The 21115-nt window shown below is 43.1% G+C and overlaps 1 protein-coding gene across 1 annotated transcript in view; it reads right to left on the bottom strand.

Moving 5' to 3' along the window:
* Positions 1-1710: 1710 nt before the first annotated feature.
* PCSK5 (proprotein convertase subtilisin/kexin type 5) overlaps positions 1711-21115 on the bottom strand; it is an 883213-nt gene continuing 863808 nt past the window's right edge. The window contains exons 36-37 of the mRNA XM_075318085.1: positions 12518-12701; positions 1711-6201 (exon numbers count right to left, since the gene is read on the bottom strand). Coding sequence (XP_075174200.1) covers positions 5789-6201; positions 12518-12701 — 597 coding nt within the window. The 3' untranslated portion in view covers positions 1711-5788. The remainder of the gene's footprint in view (positions 6202-12517; positions 12702-21115) is intronic.

Below are 21115 nucleotides of genomic sequence, written 5' to 3'. Positions count from 1 at the left end.
TTGCATTTGCACAGAATAAACCTTTTGGTTCATCTTTCCACTTCAGGCCATTGCACTACATGCAGAGCACATCCATTTTTCCTATGTTAACTATTGGATTATCCTGATAGTTGATGTTTGGGTGGTGGCAAAAGGCAGAGTGTTTCAAATTTCCAACCTTGTCCTGTGTCCTGGTGGAAGCAATTTCAATTCTCATACTGGTAAGTCGTTCTTCTCTCTGCTGAGAGGTTTCAGTGGCCCTTGAGGAAGCAGCTCTTATTGTCATCTATATGTCTTGCTGCTCTCTGCTGAGAGGTTCCAGTGGCCCTTGAGGAAGTAGTTCTTGTTCTCTTATTTGTAAGTCTTACTTCTGTCTGCTGAGAGGTTTCAGTGGCCCTTGAGGAAGTAGCTCTTGTTGCTTTACACGCTGCGATATCGCTAACGATTTATTGTCGGGGTCACGGTGTTTGTGACGCACATCCGGCGTCGTTAGCGGCATCGCAGCATGTAACACGTACGAGCGACCTTCAACGATCGCAAAAGTGATAAAAATCGTTGGTTTTGGAGAGGTCGTCCAAACACAAAATATCATTGTCAGGTGCGTAACGAGGTTGTTTGTCGTTCTTGCGGCATCACACATTGTTGTGTGTGACACCGCAGGAACGAGGAAACTCACCGTACCAACGTCCCGCCGGCAATGAGGAAGGAAGGAGGTGGGCGGGATGTTTGGCTCGCTCATCTCCTCCCCTCCTCTACTATTGGGCGGCTGCTTAGTGACGTCGCTATGACGCCGAAGGAACCGCCCCCTTAGAAAGGAGGCGGTTCGCCTGTCACAGCGACGTCGCTAGGCAGGTAAGTGCGTGTGACGGGTGTAAGCGATAATATGCGACACGGGCAGCGATTTGCCCGTGACGCACAACCAATGGGGGCGGGTACGCTTGCTAGCGATATCGATACCGATATCGTAGCGTGTAAAGTACCGTTAAGTCTTGCTTCTCACTGCTGAGATGTTTCAGTGGTTCCTGAGGAAGCATGTCTTCTTCTCATGTCTGTAAGACTACTAAGATGTTTCACAAGCCCTTGAGGAAGCAGCTCTTGTTCTTATGTCCGTCAGCCTTGATTCCCTTTCTTCAGATTGGTCATTGGGCTTTTCTCTTAGCGTCTGATGACAATTGTCCAATCAAATTACTTTTCTTATGTGTATTATTGTCTGTAATTAACAGTATATAAAACCCCACACAATTAGTGTGCAAGTAAGGTTATGTGACTTACATCAGCCTCTACAACATCGTTGGCTGAGCGTCACCACCGAAATCATATTAACTGACACATAAGCTGTCTTATACTAAGAATGTCCTTTGTTGCCTATAGCAACCAATCAGAGCTTCTATTAATGATCTGTAGCAAAACTGAAGCAGAGCTGTGATTGGTTGCTATAGGCCACCTGATAAATATCTAGCATACCTGTCAAAACAGCCATTATATTACCTCACACATCCAAACAGTAAGTAAGCAGTTTTTTTGGCGAATAACTGTAAAAAGCGGGGTGAAAATTTCCTCGAAATATAGTCTATGATGTTCCCTGAGTCAAATGAGGTGTCTGTGCAAAATTTTTGTGACTGTAAATGTGACGGTGCGGATTCTTTTAGTGGACATACACACATACATACACACATACACACATACATGCACTCAGCTTTATATATTAGATAGAATCTCTTAATGCTTTTTACGGACCTTTATTTGAGAGACTTACATCCGGCACTTTGGGTGTTTACTGCTGTATAATAGAGTAAAGTTGTCCAACATTTTCCAGTACACTTTGTGTATTAGTTATGGATTAAAAATGAGGGCTTGGTGATAAAAATGTGTCCTGGCCATGTGTGGCAAACAGGTGCAAAACACAGGCTACTGTACTGTAACAAACAAAGTACCCTTGAATCAAGCCATGAACTATGATTCAACTTTTTGAAAGGCAGCAGGCATAGATCTTGCAAAATTGGATTTAGAATAGATATAGGACAAGGCAAAAATTATTTAATTGGACTGGAATACCCCGCTAGGTTGCAGACACATTAGCCTATGGCATCCGATGCGAGAGCAACAGATGCGATATACTAATGACCCCCGGCTCAGGCTCTGCTGCGAGCGTGAGCCAAGTGTCATGCGACTGTGACCGGATCTTGCGATCGAGTGACAGCTGTGAAGCTGAGGGCGGGCACTGTGGAGGAGAGGGAGGGGTTAAATCTCCCCATCTCCTCCATTGTCAGCCTGTGCCTATATCGCACTGCACTGGGATAACATCCGAGTGCAGTCCGATGTTTCTCTCGAACCCATTCGCTTGAATGAGTGCGAGTGACATGGCTCTTGCAGACAATCGCAGCATGCTGTGATTTTTTTCCTCAGTCCGTTTAAGGCTGAGAAAGAAATCATTGATGTGAGTTGCAGCATTGTCTAACATGGGGCCAAATGCAATGCGTGATTTTCTCACATTGCACTCGTCCGATTTATACGCTCGTGTGAGCGCACCCAAAGGTGAAATCCTGACAGCCTTCAAGCAGGTTCACATTCAGCACTGCAGTAGGACTTGAAAAACAAGATGTCAAATTGAATTTCTCTCTTTAGAATTTTTAGCTTGAAAATGTGAACCTGTATACATGGAGAACAGCAAGTTATAGCAACGCTAGAAGAACCAGAGTGCGGCTGGGGTTAAGGCTGTCACTAGTGTAATGTCACCATATCTCCTAACAATGGTGATGCTATTAAAAGGTGATTAAAGAGGACCCATCAGAAGGTCAAAAATTGCCATTTTTGCTTTTAATTTTATTCCCCAGTGTATGTTGGTTTTTGGTGTTTTGTTTTTTTTTAAACTCCACCATCTGGTTCCAGAGATATGGATTTTTTTTATTTTGTGCAAATATTTATAGTCTTTACCAAGAGGGTAATTATGCATAAGAGCCGAAAGACACAGGCTCCAGAGAATGCTATAAGCCATCCCCCATTGGTAAAAGCCATAAACATTAGTACTAAATATAAAGCTCCATATCTCTGAAATCGTATGACGGATTTTAGAAAACAAAAAATGGAATACTCGATGGAGCGGCGGGAAAAAAATAAGATAAAAAACTGATTACTGTGACCTGATGACAATTCCTATTTAATTGGGGTTAGTCAGGGTTGGATATCAATTTATAGAAGGTAGTCGTGGCACTTCTGTGGATGGGTGCACAAATAGGATCCTGTCCCGTACATAAATTGACATTAATTCGGATCTCCAGATAGGTGAAATGGTGAGATTTGTTATAAACGGCAATCCAGAATGGTAAGAAACGTTTCGGCCTCCTGCATTCTACTAGCGGTGGGCGTCGCAGCATCGCATAAGTGCTGAGCTCCTAGAAATCTCAACATTGTAATCTGTGTACTGATGAAGGTATATTGTTGGCCGAAACATTTATTACCATTCTGGATTGTAGCTTATAATAAACCTTACCATTTACCTATATGGAGTGTTGAATATATGTCTATTTGTCAGGGTTGGGTGACCTTGTTGTGGAGGCTTAAAAGAACAAAAAGCATTGAAGCATACTTTATATTACTATACATTCTGTAACATGGAGATGTGACATATGCATTTCACTAGTTCAACAAAACCAACAATTACTTTTTTTTCTTCCAGAGATTTTGTTTTTCCATAAAAATCAAGGCGTGTCCAAAGAAATACCACAAATTAAGTGGTCCATAAAGTCAAGAGGTCCCATTCTAATAAAGATGGTGTATTACAATAGATACATATGTTGCAGGGGTATTTTGCAGACTCCAGTCTGAACAATGAATCTCATTACAGAGGACTGCTCTGAAAAAAAACAACAAACCTAGGCAATTTCACATGAGCACGATTCAGGCCTCAAGTCCTAGCCCAGCCGCTGGTCTGATGACTCAAACTAGCAATATAAAGGGAATCTGTCATGATATTGATTTGACTCTGTCACCACTGAGCCATGGCAGGTACCTATCTGCTAAGTACAGGTCACGGGAGGGGTTAACTTCATTCTGCTTCGTTCTGGAGGGCAGGCCGCTATATCCTGGCACTGCACCTCCGGAATATCGCCAGTAATAGTTTCTGCTTAGCAGCATGCGTGTCTGGCTCTCATGAGTGTACTTTGATCCATCCTGTTTCCCTGCTACCTTGTCCTGACCTGAATCTTCTTTGTATCATTCGTCCATCCCTGTTGCCTGACTTCCCGATCCTGCCTGTAGTCTTCCCCGTCCTGTCTCTTTTACCCCAGTTCTAACCAGTGACTCCTCCTCCCTGTATGTTACTCTGATCTCCGGGCTCTGACCTGTATTTTGGCTCTTGACCTCAGTTCCGTTTCTCTCTCTTGCAGTTTACTTGACCTCTCGGCTTCTCACCGCTTGGCTTCTACCTGACCGTGATTTGCTCTCTCCTTTGCTATTGACGAGACCTCCTGTTGGATGTTGACTACTCCTTTGCCCTCTAGTAGGCTTGTCTACTAACTGCACACTGAAGCTACACCTTGAGCAAGCTTCAGTGCTCCCAGAGTAATAACATGACACTATCATGGTGTTAGTTTAGGATATAGGACCCATGACCAGGAATTTATAGCCATTAGTTTAGGACATAGGGTCAATAGCCAAAAACTTGCAGCCATTAGTTTAGGACATAGGACCAAAGGCCAGAAACTTGTAGCCATTAGTTTAGGACATAGGACCAATAGCCAAGAACTTGCAGCCATTAGGACATAGGACCCATGGCCATGAACTTGCAGCCATTAGTTTAGAATATTGGAACCATGGCCAAGAACTTAAAGCCATTAGTTTAGGATATAGGAACCATAGCCAGAAACTTTCAGCCATTAGTTTAGGACATAGGACCCATGACCATGAACTTGTAGCCATTAGTTTAGAATATAGGACCCATGGACAGGAACTTGAAGCGATTAGTTTAAGATTTAGAACTCATGGCCAGGAACTTGCAGCCATAAGTTCAAGATATAGGACCCATGGCCATGAACTTGCAGCTATTAGTTTAGGACATAGGACTAATAGCCAGGAATCTGCAGTCATATTAGTTGGGCCATAAGATCCATGGTCAGTCCAGGACTTGTGGTTGTATCATGAGCACACAAAATCTTCTTGTGCTGCGCTCATGTGAAAAAGGCCATACAAGCGATAAAATTGCCACTTTGAGGGTATGTTTACACAGAGTTTTTTGGAACTGCCAAAATCCTTTGTGGTTTTCAAAAGAAATCCAATTCCAAATGTATGCAATTTTTTTAAGCGCTTTTAAGTTTTAAGGAGTTTTTGGAGCGTTTTTTTTTTCTTTTGTTTTTTTACACACTTTTTATTCTAGTCTCTAGAGGAATCTACATCAAAGAAGTTACATATCAATACTTTTTTTGGGTGAGGTTTTGAAAAGCTCATTGGAAAAAACTTGCTATTTGAACAGCAAGGTGGATTTAATGTTAAAAGGGGAAGTATAATCAAAGAGTAATCAAAGCAGTTTTAAATATGGATTTCAAAGTGTATTATCTATAAAATTGACATAAAAAAACTCTGGGTGAACATACCCTAAAGGAGAAACAAAAATTTAATATAGTTTAATTTGTAGTCCAAAGGTATTAACCCTAGAACGCGCAAGCAATTCAATCTACCATAGAAAACAAATGACCTAGCAGGCCTGCGAGGCCCCAGGTATGCGTTCTAGGGTTAAATATACCAATGGAAAATCACTATAATCCCAATTAGTCCTTAGTCCTTATCATTATTTCAGTGCTAATATATACATTAATTATCTAAATGAATAACTTTCATCATCATACTCTAAATCCTCCTCATCATCATCCTCTAGTAGTCCGTATTTAAATTTCCTGTACACTGTCCCATCTTGACCCATGTAAACAATATCTTCATCATCATCGTCGTCTTCTTCCTCCTCACGATCATGGTACTCAATCACGTGGTCATGCTGGAAGCTGGAGGTGCTTTCTCTAGTATTTTTGAAAGACTGGAAGGATTTGGTTTGGTCTGGCAGCTTTTCGTACCCGCCTTTGTTGACAGGCGAAGCTTTTGCACGGGACCGACGCCAAAGGAAAGTGACTGCTGCGATAGTAAGCACCAGTAGAATTGATATTGCCACAGCCAATGCTGCCTTTTTATGTCCAGATTTTTCTTCCAATAGCCCTGTTATCAGGATACATTCTTCTAAAATATGAACAAATAAGAGAGTAATCAGATGACATTAATATTAAGACATGGCTCCTGAAATGTAAATTATTAAACAATACTTATGCAAGTATTTTTCCCAAGCTAAGATCAGTTGCTTTATTTATTTTTTTTTTGCCTGTTCAGATCTGTAGATATTGGGTCAACCTGTAGGTAAATAGCATTCGCCCGGCCGTTGACCTGAAAAGCCAGATTCTGAGAGGAAATGCACTTCATTCCTCCTGGCAGCCTCCAACTTGACATGGCCGGTTCCCTTTGAGTATTTTACACAGGATTAGAATGGCCATATTGAGCGAAAGCTAGCCAAGCAAGAGCTGGTATGAAGTTAGACAAAGTTGTCAAAATACACTTATTGAAATTGGAAAACCAAAAATTTGGGAATTATGGAAATCACAGGATCGTTAGACATGTTACTGATATTCAAATGATGACAAAAATAGAAACAACATTTTCAAAACCTCTCAATTTATACAGTATGAAGTATGAGTGCCACAAGCAGAATACACAAACCTACATGCCTTATGATGCTATCCATAATGTTATTAATGGTTGTCTGAAGAATATTCTGCCAGATGAAATACACTCGGGCACGCAAATCATCAAAATATGCTGATGCCAGCTTGCTTGCAATTGCTGACCATTAACATCCCAGATGTGCTCAATAGGAGACAAGTCTGGAGTCTGGAGATGCTGTAGGCCATGGTGTTACATTTAGACCAAGCAGGCTATGCACAAAAGCATGAGAAAAATGCAGTCTGGCGATGTCATATTGAAAAATGACTCCTGTGACACTTTCACATTCCCTCATGAACGTCTCTTCATGGCATTGCCCAAGTGGTCTCCTGACCAATTTTCAGCTACCATTGCATCCAAAACAAAGTAGGACTCATCACTGAAGAGGATACACCTCTATTCCAGCCTCCATTGCCATTTTGCTCTGCACTATGATTAAATTTAAGAGTGGTGGCATAAGGTCAATGGCGCACATATAGCAGGACATTGGCTGTAAGCCCAATATCATGCAAACTTCAGATAGTTTGTTTAGCCATTGACACCTTAAGCTTGGCATGTGACATCTAATTTCAGTTGCAGTAACTAATGGATTACAACACATCATTCTTCGAATCTGATGAGATCACATGAGAAAAGCCATGAAGAGAGAAGCCTTCATACGGGAATGTCACACTGGTTCTACAACTGGGATTATGGTGTGCAGTGGTATAGTTTACGGTAGTCAGACCTGGCTAGTCTTAAAATACTGAACAAATACTGAACATTAAACCAAAAAGGCCCATTAGTACATTAGTCTTTAAATTAGTATGAATCCTACACAGAACCAAACTCTATCTCCGCCAAGAAATAAATACAATGCTGGTACAGAGTAATATATAAAGTTTATGAATTCATCTAATGAACATTATAAAAATAAAAACATAGACAGGGGAAGCAATCATTTAGGATACAGAAAGAGGATATAAAGATGTGCTGCACAGTGTGGGAATATGGTCACATATAAAGTACAGTAACTACTAATTACTAATAGAGTACAAAATAATGGCTACTCACAGATTCATCAAAATTATGGACCAAATAAATAACAAAAAATACATAATGCAAAACCTCAGCAAGAAAAAAAAAGCAAAAAGTAATATATATTATTATTATTATGTTCTTATTTTTACAATTATCATGAGATGAATTAATAAACTTTGTATATTACTATGTACCAATATTGTATATATTTATTGGTTCAGAGAGGGTCTTGTTCTATTTAGGACAAATACTGAATATGAGGATGTGGACTTACATTGATTATGGCTATGGAACCAGTCATATAGTCATTTCTCAAACATGTCCCAGGAGCTAATTTCCAACACAATAATGCCAGGCCACATGTTCTTGATGTGCTGAGAGCTGCCTGCATGGCTTAAATGTAATATCATGGTCTGCAACATCTCCTGGCTTGTCTCCCATTGAGCACATGTATGAGGTCATTAATAGACATTTGCAAAGGTAGCTGCCAGCAGCGGATCTTGATTTTGCATGTCCAAATGCATTCACCATGGCAGAACATTCTTTAGACAACCATGAATATCCTGATTGATAGCATGCCAAGATGTGTAAGTGCGCATATTTCTGCGCAAGGAACTTTTTATAATAAATAAGAAACTTTTGAAAATTTGTTTGCATTTTTTCAGCATTTTTTATCATTAACATATCGATCCTGTGATTTCAAAAATTACAGGACTTTTCCTTCTTGGTGTACGTGCCAAATTTATGATCCAGTATTTTCGTCAATATTTGTTATCTAGTTAATATGATTAACCACATTAAATATAATAAATCTGCCCTAGTTTTATTTAGAATTATCAATACTTTTAGTGCATGTGGATTGTGACAATTTGGTTTGTTTGGCAGGTTTATCACATATACTAACTGTGGATTCCACAATGAAAATCTGCGACAAATAACAATACAATGCATGTCATGAGTTTTTGAATTTCCGATGTACAGGGAGAAAACAAAAAAAAAATCAATTCTGAGCAGATTGCAATTCTTATAATGTATGCCACCATATCTCAAGTAGTGGTGTATGTCCTCTATTGGCTAATTGCAAAAAAATACTGCCTATAGAATACTAAAAGTCCACGTTTTTCGTGTCTATTGTGTCTATAGAGGCTTTTGGACCTGCTCAGGATACATAAGTATTTTATGCAGCATATATTAAAAGGACATATAAAAAGTGAGCTAAGTAGACATTTATCTGCATACACAGCATGTGGCATTTTTATTTGCATAACATATGGGGTCATTATTTATATGCAAAATATGACTATTTTTGTGTATGTGTGGTGGTATCATATGAATGGTATATGGTGGTATTTATGTTTACATTATAAAGCTCCAATATTCATATATACAGTGTAGGGTTGTATTATTGTCAATTTATGCTCATAAATGACTCTTACTTGTTGAATGAACACCTAATTGAATACAGTGCAAGATTTTGATTTAGTTATAAATACTTGGCAGTGGCGTAACTAGAGTCCAATGGGCCCTGGTGCAAAATTTTGGACGTATCCCCCCCACCGTATGTTGGTCAGATGTATGGGCTCTTGTAGTGCTCTAAATCTTGTAAAGACATATTCCCCCACCTCCTCCATTATATAGTAATGTACTAATGTCCTCCATGGTGGTTCATGTGATCCCCATCCTGATATACTGTATATGTTCCTCAACCCAAGGCCATTCTGGTATATATGTTCCCCATTCTAGTATATATTTTCCCTATCCTGGTATATCTGGTCTTCATCTTGGGCGCATCCTGGGGATACATGTTCCCCATCCCAATGTGTATGTCTCCTATCCTGGTATATATGTCCCCCATCCTGGTATACAGTATTTTCTCCATAGGCGGATTATAGTGAGAGCAATCTGGGCAGCCTGAGTCTCCGGAGCGGCCCATGGCCAGGTTGCCCTCATTATAATGTTTTGTGTGGCAACACCTCGCTCCCGTTCCCCAAATCTAAATCTATTTTCTTTGAACTTTGCTGCTGGCAATATAGAAAGGCAAGGGAGCTCCCATCACCGGCGCAATGACAGCATCAGCCACAGCCACAGCCAGCGTCAGCAAATACATGCCAACATCAAATGACATGGAGCCTGGTGGACTGGAGCAGAGCGCTGGGTGAACGGGAGCGAGGAAAGTGATTTTATTTTTTTATATGTGTATGGGATGAGTGCCAGAATATAGGGAGCTATGTGGGGGGCTCATGCTGTATATAGAGGGCCTTTATGTTGGCTCATACTGTATATATGGGCTAAGTGGGGCTCTTGCTGTATATAGGGGTTATGTGGGTGCCCATGCTGTATATAGGGAGGCTGTGTATGGGCTCACACTGTATGCAGGGGCTATGTGGGGGCTTATACTGTATATAGGGCATGCTGAGTGTGGGCTCATACTGTTTATAGGGGGTTATGTGGGGCTCATATTGTATATAGAGAGTGATGTGGGCTTTTACTGTATGTAGGGGGGCTGTATGTGGACTCATACTGTCTATAGGGGGCTATGTGGGGTCTCATGCTGTATGTATGAGCCATGTGGGGCTCATACTGTAGAAAGTGAGAAAGTGTGAGTTCATATTGTATATAGGGTAATATGTGTGGGCTCAGACTGTATATACGAGGCTATGTGAAGGGGGGCTCAAATGGTATTAAGGTTTTGTGGGGGCTCATGCTGTATATAGGGAGTGCTGTGTGCGGGTCATACTGCATGTGGGGGCTAATAATGTATGTAGAGTTGGCTGTGTGTGGGCACATACTGTATATAGTGACTACTGTGTTTGGGTTCACACTGTATATAGGTAGTTATTTGGGGGCACATGCTGTATATGGGGGCTAACACTGTAAATAGGTGGCTTTGTGAAGGCTCATGCTGTATCTAAGGGCTATATGTGGGCTCAAACTTGATGTAGGGGGCTATGTGTGAGCTCATAATGTATATAGGGGCTATTTGGGGTCATACTGTATATAGAGGGCCATGTGGGGGCTCATACTGTATAGTGGGGGGTGTCAGCATACTTAATTCTACTCAATATTAAGTGATACAATTAATATTAACATAAAACAATCCTGGTTTATATGGGGAACATAAATAGGGAACATATATAAAAAGATAGGACCAGTATGGGGGACATATATACCAGTATTAAGCACATACAATATATACCAGGGTGGGGGGCTGTCCCTCATCCTAGTATACATGTTCCCCACCTTGAAATATCTGTCCTCCATACTGGGTCTATCCTGATAAATATGTCCCCATCCTGGTATATATGTCTCTTATCCTTATATATATCTAACCCATCCTGCTATATGTCCCCCATCCTGGGCCCTTACTGGTATACAGTATATGTCCCCCATCCTGGTTTGTATTTCTCCTATCCTCAGCCCCTTCCTGGTATGTATGCTCTCCATCCTGGTGTATATGCCTCCTGTTCTGCCACTGCCTGACTGGTGGAGGGCTGCAGTGGTAGTTGACTTTGTGGAACTTTCTCCCATCTCCCTACTGCATCTCTGGAGCTCAGGCATAGTGATCTTGGGATTCTTCTTTACCTCTTTCACCAAGACTATTCTCCCACGACTGCTCAGTTTGGCTGGACGGCCAGGTCTAGGAAGAGTTCTGGTGGTCTCAAACTTCTTCCATTTAAAATGGTGGTTCACCCATATTTTTTATTTTCTAGATCGATATTATATTGAGAAACAATGTTTCTCTCAAATACCTTATGTTGGCAATAGTGCACTATTGCAATGCTATTGCAGACCGCTGTTCCCCGCATTCCACTCGGACATCGCATTTTACTCGGACACTAGCCTGTGTGTCAGCGCACATGAGCGATTATTTTCTCAGCCCTAATCGGACCGAGAAAACAGTCACAGCATGTTGCGGTTGTAAGGCGAGACTCTTTTCTCTCGCACCCATTCAAGTGAATGGGGCAAGAGAAAAATCACACTGCACTCGCGGTACACCGGTGTACCGTGCGTGCAGAGCGAGAATCGCAATAGCCTGCTACGGAGGAGAGAAGGAGAGAAATCCCTCCCCTCCCTCCCCTCCTCCGTGTCAGCCTGCCCCTCCGCAGAGCCAGACCGCCCCCCGCAGCTGAGGTCCGCACGCACAGTCGGACCTCAGTCGCAAGGATACTAGCATGACACTCGGCTCCTGCTGTGCTGCCAGCGTGAGCCGAGTGTCATGCGAGCATCGCAGTAGTGCCCCGTGTGGCCCCGGCCGAAAAAGAAAACTCCACGTACCTGCAAGATAAGGTCAGTATACGCTGAGCAAAAAAGTCGCACAGTGGACATACATGTATGACACTGCATAGATACGCCGCGTCACAAACTCACCAAAAGCTCATCGTGAGAACATAGCCTTACAATACATACAGTAAAAGATTGGTATGGTTAAAAAAAATGGATAATAAAGGGGATTTTTGAAGAATTTCTTCATGTGTTGGAAATACTAGACTCAAAATGTACTCATCCTTACCCTCCCCCAGCACTGCCTCTCTGCCACCTCACCGCTGGGCCCAGTGATTGGCAGCAGCAGTCACATGCACTGTATTTGTTATGTCACTGCTGCAGCCTGTCAACAAAGAATGTAGCAACAGCTGAGATACAGGCCCGGCGTAAGGGAAGTTGAGTTTGTTATTTTCAATAGTTATAAAAATTGGAAATCCCCTTGTTGTAAGCAAACAAGAATTTATGTAGGTTTTACTTTGGTTTCGATCAGTTATCTCACCCAGCATCTCTGTGCAGTCGCAGCATTCCCCTGCACCTTCCGGTTTGGCACTGCAGCAATGCACACACCTGCCTTCATCTACGTAAAGTGAGAAGCTTGCTTGACACACAGTACAATTCTGAGGTCCAGGCCCCTTACATTCTATACAGCTTTCATGGCATTTCTCACATTGGGCATCAGGATCCTTCAAGAGAAAGGAGAATACAAATGCATTTAATTAATTAATGGGACAATGTAATAGGAAATATGGCAGATTATGTCCTAACATTACTCTACCATTAGTTGAATGGTATGCCTTTATGTAGCTTTAGCCCACATTTAAACGTCTGTTTTTTTCACATACGTATTCTCCCCATGCTTTTTATGGATAGCACATGTAACCATTGAAATCTATGGGGCCGTTTATTTTTTTATGTTTTTTTGTGGAATAAATTGTCTGCAAAAAAACCCCTCAAACTGCGAAACATCTATTTTTGATCGAGGCCACATATAAAACTCGCCAATGGTGTGTGCAAAATATAATCAGAACTTTGACGGCATCTCAGTTGCATCCTAGTGCTGTCCATTTTCCAATGACTGCAGGAGAAGCTTACATCAATTTGTGAAACTCTGATGGTAAAAACAGAAAATGTTTTTCTGAAACATCATCTGGATATAATGATATTGTAGTGCCCCTGAACCCATCAGGGCACTATTATGTACTGCATCCAGTCACAGATGCAGGGCCTACCCCCAGGGACCTGGAAGACCAGTGCCGGTACCACCAAAACACATAAACATCCCCAGTTTCCCTATCCCAACCAGGGGTGACTGACTAGTCCGGGACCCAATGGATGGCCAACCAGAGGTGGAGACAGTCCAGTCCACTAGACGACAACCCGGTGGGAGGGGACAAACAGAGAGAATGACAGAGGAGTCCGGTAGTGACAGTTGAAGGGAACGGACGTGTCTCCAGACGGGGTCGTGAAGCAGTGACCTAGGTGGCGTAGGAGAGTGATTGCCAGGGAAGGTACAGCCAGGTACCCCTGGAACGGGGCACAGGGCCCTTGGTCAGGGGAAAGCTTCAGGCAACCTGACAAATACCTGCACAGTGAGGGGACCTTCAATGACCTCACTGACTCAAGAATCCGGGGGCACCAGCAGTAAACATTGAGCCAGGGATCGGAACAGAACACTGACCCTACAGGGTTCACACTGCCCGCCGTACGAACCAGAGACTGCCGACAGACAGTAGGGAACCCACAGACGCTCCAAGTTACGGGGTTCCACCAACCAGTGAGAGGTGCTGGGGAAAGAAGCCACCAGGTTACCTTACCGGCACTGGAACAAAAGGGGACCTGGGGTCTGAACCAGCCGTCCTCAGCGCAGCAGCATTAACAACTCTGTGAGTAAAACAACAGTTGCACTGCATCCCCAAAGTGTGGTCTCCTTTCTTTCTGCACCGGATCCCACCATCCACTCCCTGGGGCCCGGCCCTGCTTGTGGAGGGCCTACCATCCAGGCTGCCATCACTATCAGCCCCAGTGGTAAAAGACTGTGCAGTGGCGGTTCCATCACCATAACCGCAACCCGTAAGTGGCGTCACGATATAAACGCTTTAATCTCCCCTGTACATAATCCCCTTTAAAAAGCAACCCCCAGGGTCACGGAATCGGGCATCGGCCGTTACACAACCGTGAGATAGCATTCTCGTACATATACGGCCAGGGACCGAGTACCCCATAGCCCTGGGCATCACAATACTACAAAAGATAATGCACTTTTACTGATAATATACCTAGAAACAAATGCACACTATCTGCCAGTGGAAGATTTACACCTTAAGGTGTGGTGCCCCCCTCCACATTGGATTTCCCTAAGTAAGCCCTATATATCCCTATAACTATAATAAGTAACTGATATAATCAAGAGATATGAGGAAGGGTACTTATCAGAGAAATGCTCTCCACTGCCTTAACAGGTTTCTCCTTAAAGGTTCATCAGGAGGCCAGCGATTCAAAGTGAGATGTGCAGATTCAGATGATTAAAGGTGACTCATGCTTGTGAAATTCAGATGTAGGTGATGCAAATGTAGCTTCCCACGGGGCAGGTGATTTAACCCACTAGTTGCTGGGCCAGGGATGCAGATCCTCTGCGTTGTCATGGTGTGGCTTGGCCGGTAACAAGGCGTACAGAAAGGAGGGTGGAGGGTAGTAGGAAGGATGGAGGTGGTAGTTGGAGGTGGAGGATGGGGTTAACGGTGAGGAAAGTCTATTAGATGATCATGACGCCACCTGTGGTACGCGGCCAGGGATGGGGGCCGTCGCTGCGGGTGCTGCTCTCTGGGGATGATGGTGAGGGTCGCAGCCGGGATGCTGTCACTCCTCACAGGCGGAGCGGGGTTACCCCGGGGAGGATGATGAAGAAGGACGGGGGAGGTGGTAGTCCCCGCTGGTGCCACAGTGCTGGGTGCCAGCACCGGTAAAGGAGAGGCAGAGACAGGGGCTGTGGTTCCAGGTCTTTTTACTCACAGGTAGTTCAAGCGCTGCGCCAGAGTACCAATCTCCGCCACAATGGGCTCTAGCCGATCCCGGATCCGTGAAAAGTCAAGTCCGGTGTGTGTGTCAGCCTGTGAGCCCTCTCCTCTTTTGATGCGCTAAGTATCGGACTCCGTGGTGTGAAGCACTTAGGGATCCCAGTGTCAGTAAAGTGTCCTGTTCTGTATGCTGATAGAGCGGTTCCTCAATGCCGAATCCTATATGCTTTTTGACTGCAGACTCGTTGGGACGGGTCCGGTGACTGTTCTAGCCATTCCCCGCGATCCTTGCAAAGTTGGTACATAACGTGAAGTATATCTGCCCTAGGATTCTGTATCCCAACAGCACTGGTCCTGTGAAAGCAGCCGCCTGCTTTTCCCAAGCGGCCGTGTTGAACGCCCTGGCCCATAGAGCTGCTCGTGGCACGTCCACTCTGCTCTGTGTCTGAAGCTGTTCTTTCCTGTTTTAGTTGTGTTGTGTGTTCTGAGCTGTTACCCCCAGCCACTGCCACCGGCTGGTTCACTACTCTCACTAGGTCAACCTGCTCTTCCCACTGTGTGCTCTTGACTCCCCTGGTGGTTGCTTCTCCCTGACCCTGACTCCTCAGTTCCAGTGGATCAGGGAGACCCTGGTGCGGTGGTGTCGTGTAAACCCACCACTGTCCCCTTACTGTAATCCGACCCTTGCCCGATCCCCATTGAGGTGGGCAACCCAGTGTTACTGCATGTATGTGTAAGTGGAAACCGTTACTGACCTTTCCTGGACCCGGGATAAGTACTACATCCTAATGGAGGCGCAGTACCCTGTGGCGCCTGAAGCCTCAGGGGCACCACACAAACATAAAACAAACTTAAAAAACTGAAGTTGAAAAGAGGGTGGCTTCTACAAATGGATAATTAATTAATTATCCTAAAGACACATCAAAATCCACAGTAGACTACCTCAAAAGGCACAAGGTGAAAGTTTTATGATGGCCCTCACAGTCCCCTGATCTGAATATCATTGAAAATCCGTGGCTAGACCTCCGTGAGAAAAATGGATACAGACATCTGAATGAGGCCTATGAGAGAGTTGCTGCCTAAAGGCCGCTTTACACGCTGCGATATCGGTACTGATATCGCTAGCATGGGTACCCGCCCCCATCTGTTGTGCGACACGGGCAAATCGCTGCCCGTGCCGCACAACATCGCCCAGACCCGTCACACGTACTTACCTGCCCGGCGACGTTGCTGTGACCGGCGAACTGCCTCCTTTCTAAGGAGGCGGTTCGTCAGCGTCACAGCGACGTCACAGCTGCGTCACTAAACCGCCGCCCAATAGAAGCGGAGGGGCGGAGATGAGCGGGACGTAACATCCCGCCCACCTCCTTCCTTCCGCATAGCGGCCGGGAGGCAGGTAAGGAGAGCTTCCTCGTTCCTGCGGTGTCACACGTACCGATGTGTGCTGCCACAGGAACGAGGAACAACTTCATTACTGCTGCATTAACGATATTTGAGAATGGACCCCCATGTCACCGATGAGCGATTTTGCACGTTTTTGCAACGATGCAAAATCACTCATAGGTGTCACACGCAACGGCATCGCTAATGTGGCCGGATGTGCGTCACCAATTCTGTGACCCCAACGACTTTGCATTAGCGATGTCGTAGCGTGTAAAGCCCCCTTAACTCTTCTGGCAAAAGGTTATCTCTAGATAAAACAAAAGGATCAGAACTTAAAATTCAATAGATCAGATACTTCTCTTTGACAACATCATTTGTCATAGAAGAGTCGTGAGGCGCCCATATGTATTAGCATGTCAACCAACCATGCTGATACCATCAGGCTCAGCCATCCTTAATTTAATGTGTATGAGGACCTGGGTGAGTATTGCCAATATGAAGATGTGTATCATGATGATGTAGGTGTGTATTTCCCACATGCTGAGATTATTGTTCTCAGGGAAACGTGTTAAAGCATGTGAATGATGCTCACTGGTGACACAGCAATACATCTGTGGCAATACAGTTAGGTCCAGAAATATTTGGACAGTGACACAAGTTTTGTTATTTTAGCTGTTTACAAAAACATGTTCAGAAATACAATTATATATATAATATGGGCTGAAAGTGCACACTCCCAGCTGCAATATGAGAGTTTTCACATCCAAATCGGAGAAAGGGTTTAGGAATCATAGCTCTGTAATGCATAGCCTCCTCTTTTTAAAGGGACCAAAAGTAATTGGACAAGGGACTCTAAGGGCTGCAATTAACTCTGAAGGCGTCTCCCTCGTTAACCTGTAATCAATGAAGTAGTTAAAAGGTCTGGGGTTGATTACAGGTGTGTGGTTTTGCATTTGGAAGCTGTTGCTGTGACCAGACAACATGCGGTCTAAGGAACTCTCAATTGAGGTGAAGCAGAACATCCTGAGGCTGAAAAAAAACAAAAAATCCATCAGAGAGATAGCAGACATGCTTGGAGTAGCAAAATCAACAGTCGGGTACATTCTGAGAAAAAAGGAATTGACTGGTGAGCTTGGGAACTCAAAAAGGCCTGGGCGTCCACGGATGACAACAGTGGTGGATGATCGCCGCATACTTTCTTTGGTGAAGAAGAACCCGTTCACAACATCAACTGAAGTCCAGAACACTCTCAGTGAAGTAGGTGTATCTGTCTCTAAGTCAACAGTAAAGAGAAGACTCCATGAAAGTAAATACAAAGGGTTCACATCTAGATGCAAACCATTCATCAATTCCAAAAATAGACAGGCCAGAGTTAAATTTGCTGAAAAACACCTCATGAAGCCAGCTCAGTTCTGGAAAAGTATTCTATGGACAGATGAGACAAAGATCAACCTGTACCAGAATGATGGGAAGAAAAAAGTTTGGAGAAGAAAGGGAACGGCACATGATCCAAGGCACACCACATCCTCTGTAAAACATGGTGGAGGCAACGTGATGGCATGGGCATGCATGGCTTTCAATGACACTGGGTCACTTGTGTTTATTGATAACATAACAGCAGACAAGAGCAACTGGATGAATTCTGAAGTGTACCGGGATATACTTTCAGCCCAGATTCAGCCAAATGCCGCAAAGTTGATCGGACGGCGCTTCATAGTACAGATGGACAATGACCCCAAGCTACCCAGGAGTTCATGAGTGCAAAAAAGTGGAACATTCTGCAATGGCCAAGTCAATCACCAGATCTTAACCCAATTGAGCATGCATTTCACTTGCTCAAATCCAGACTTAAGACGGAAAGACCCACAAACAAGCAAGACCTGAAGGCTGCGGCTGTAAAGGCCTGGCAAAGCATTAAGAAGGAGGAAACCCAGCGTTTGGTGATGTCCATGGGTTCCAGACTTAAGGCAGTGATTGCCTCCAAAGGATTCGCAACAAAATATTGAAAATAAAAATATTTTGTGTGGGTTTGGTTTATTTGTCCAATTACTTTTGACCTCCTAAAATGTGGAGTGTTTGTAAAGAAATGTGTACAATTCCTACAATTTCTATCAGATATTTTTGTTCAAACCTTCAAATTAAACGTTACAATCTGCACTTGAATTCTGTTGTAGAGGTTTCATTTCAAATCCAATGTGGTGGCATGCAGAGCCCAACTCGCGAAAATTGTGTCACTGTCCAAATATTTCTGGACCTAACTGTATGTTCTGAGTATTGCAATATGAAGGCTGCCTCCCTCTTCTCAAAGCTATCTCTACTAGGGATGAAGGAACCCAAACGGTAAAGTTCAGGGTTTGTACAGGACACATAGACTTGAACACAAACTTTTCACAGAAGTTCATGTCTCAGTTTGGATGCTGTTCGGATGCTGAAAAAATCTTGTTGAATGGCTGCAGCACCAGTCAACAAGCTTTTGGCATGGGGAAGATGCCTGGACACTGCTGAGTACAAAATAAATAAATAAAAATGAAAAATTACTTGGGGTCCTGCCTATTTTTGATAACCAGCCAATGTAAAGCAGGCAACTGCGGGCTGCAGCTCTTAGCTGTCTGCTTTATCTTGGCTTGTTATTAAAAATAGAAAGGATTCTGCTCCGTTTTTTTAAAAAATGATTTACTGTGAGGATTTTTTAAAATTATCAAATTGGTGAATGAGGGGAGTGGGTGAGTCTTTATTCAAATAAACTATTTTTTTTTTTTACCTGTTTTTTTTTTTTTAACCCCTTCACCCCCGGCCACTAAAACACCCTAATGACCGGGCCATTTTTTGCAATTCTGACCAGTGTCACTTTGACAGGTTATAACTCTGGAACGCTTCAACGGATCCTGGCGATTCTGAGACTGTTTTTTATGACATATTGTACTTCCTGACAGTGGTAAATTTAGGCCGATATTTTTTGCGTTTATTTGTGAAAATTTAGGAAATTTTGCAAAAATTTTGAAAATTTCGCAATTTTCAAACTTTGAAAATGTATGCCTATAAATCTGAGAAATATGTCACACAAAATAGTTACTAAATAACATTTCCCACATGTCTACTTTACCTCAGCGCAATTTTCGAAACAAATTTTTTTTTCGTTAGAAAGTTAGAAGGGGTCAAAGTTAATCAGCAATTTCTCATTTTTCCAACAAAATTTACAAAAGAATTTTTTTTAGGGACCACATCACATTTGAGGTGACTTTGAGAGGCCGAGGTGACATAAAATACCCAAAAGTGACCCCATTCTAAAATCTGCACCCCTCACTCTGCTCAAAACCACATCCAAGAAGTTTATTAACCCTTTAGGTGCTTCACAGCAACCAAAGCAATGTGGAAGGAAAAAATGAAAATGTTACTTTTTAACACAAAAATGTTACTTTAGCCATAAAATTTTAATTTTCACAAGGGAGAAAAAAAAAACGGCACTCTACAATTTATTGTGCATTTTCTCCTGAGTACGCTGATACCCCATATGTGGTAAAAATCAATTGTTTGGGCGCACGGCAGAGTTCCAAAGGGAAGGAGCGCCATTTGAATTTTTGAACACAAAATTAGCTGCACTCATTAGCAGACGCCATGTCGGGTTTGAAGACCCCCTGAGGTGCCTAAACAATTGAGCTACCCCACAAGTGACCCCATTTTGGAAACTAGAGCCCTCAAATAATTTTTCTAGATGTTTGGTGAGCACTTTGAACCCCTGGGGGCTTCACAGAAGTTTATAACGTTGAGCCGTGAAAAGAAAAACATTTTTTTTTACCACAAAACTGTTGCTTCAACTAGGTAGCTTTTTTTTTCACAAGGGTATTAGGAAAAAATGCACCATAAAATGTATTGTGCATTTTCTTCTGAGTACGCAGATACCCCATATGTGGTGGAAATCAAATGTTTGGGCACACGGCAGGGCTCGGAAGGCAAGGAGCGCCATTTGAATTTTTGACTGCAAAATTAGCTGCACTCATTAGCGGACGCCATGTCGGGTTTGAAGACCCCCTGAGGTGCCTAAACAATGGAGCTACCCCACAAGTGACCCCATTTTGGAAACTAGAGCCCTCAAATAATTTTTCTAGATGTTTGGTGAGCACTTTGAACCCCTGGGGGTTTCACAGAAGTTTATAACGTTGAGCCGTGAAAAAAAAAAAAAAAATTTTTTACCACAAAACTGTTGCTTCAACTAGGTAGCTTTTTTTTTCACAAGGGTATCAGTAAAAAATGCACCATAAAATGTATTGTGCATTTTCTCCTGAGTACGCAGATACCTCATATGTGGTGGAAAGTAATTGTTTGTGCGCATGGCGGGGCTCAGAAGAGAAAGAGCACCATTTGACAGCAAAATTGGTTGGAATCATTAGCTGACGTAATGTTGCATTTGGAGACCCCCTGAGGTGCCTAAACAATGGAGCTCCCCCACAAGTGACCCCATTTTGGAAACTAGACGCCTCAAGGAATTTATCTAGATGTTTAGCGAGCCCCAAGGGGCTCCACACAAGTTGATAATGTTGAGCCATGAATACAATTTTTTTTTTCACCACAAAACTGTTACTTGAACCACATAGCTTTTTTTTTCACAAGGGTATCAGGAAAAAAATGTACCATAAAACGTATTGTGCAATTTCTCCTGAGTACGACGATACCTCATATGTGGTGGAAAGTAATTGTTTGGG

Source organism: Anomaloglossus baeobatrachus, chromosome 1 (assembly GCF_048569485.1).
Source record: "Anomaloglossus baeobatrachus isolate aAnoBae1 chromosome 1, aAnoBae1.hap1, whole genome shotgun sequence".
Classification (NCBI taxonomy): Eukaryota; Metazoa; Chordata; class Amphibia; order Anura; family Aromobatidae; genus Anomaloglossus; species Anomaloglossus baeobatrachus.
The sequence above is the reverse complement of the archived record's forward strand: the minus strand, read 5'-3'. Positions and strand labels throughout refer to the sequence as shown.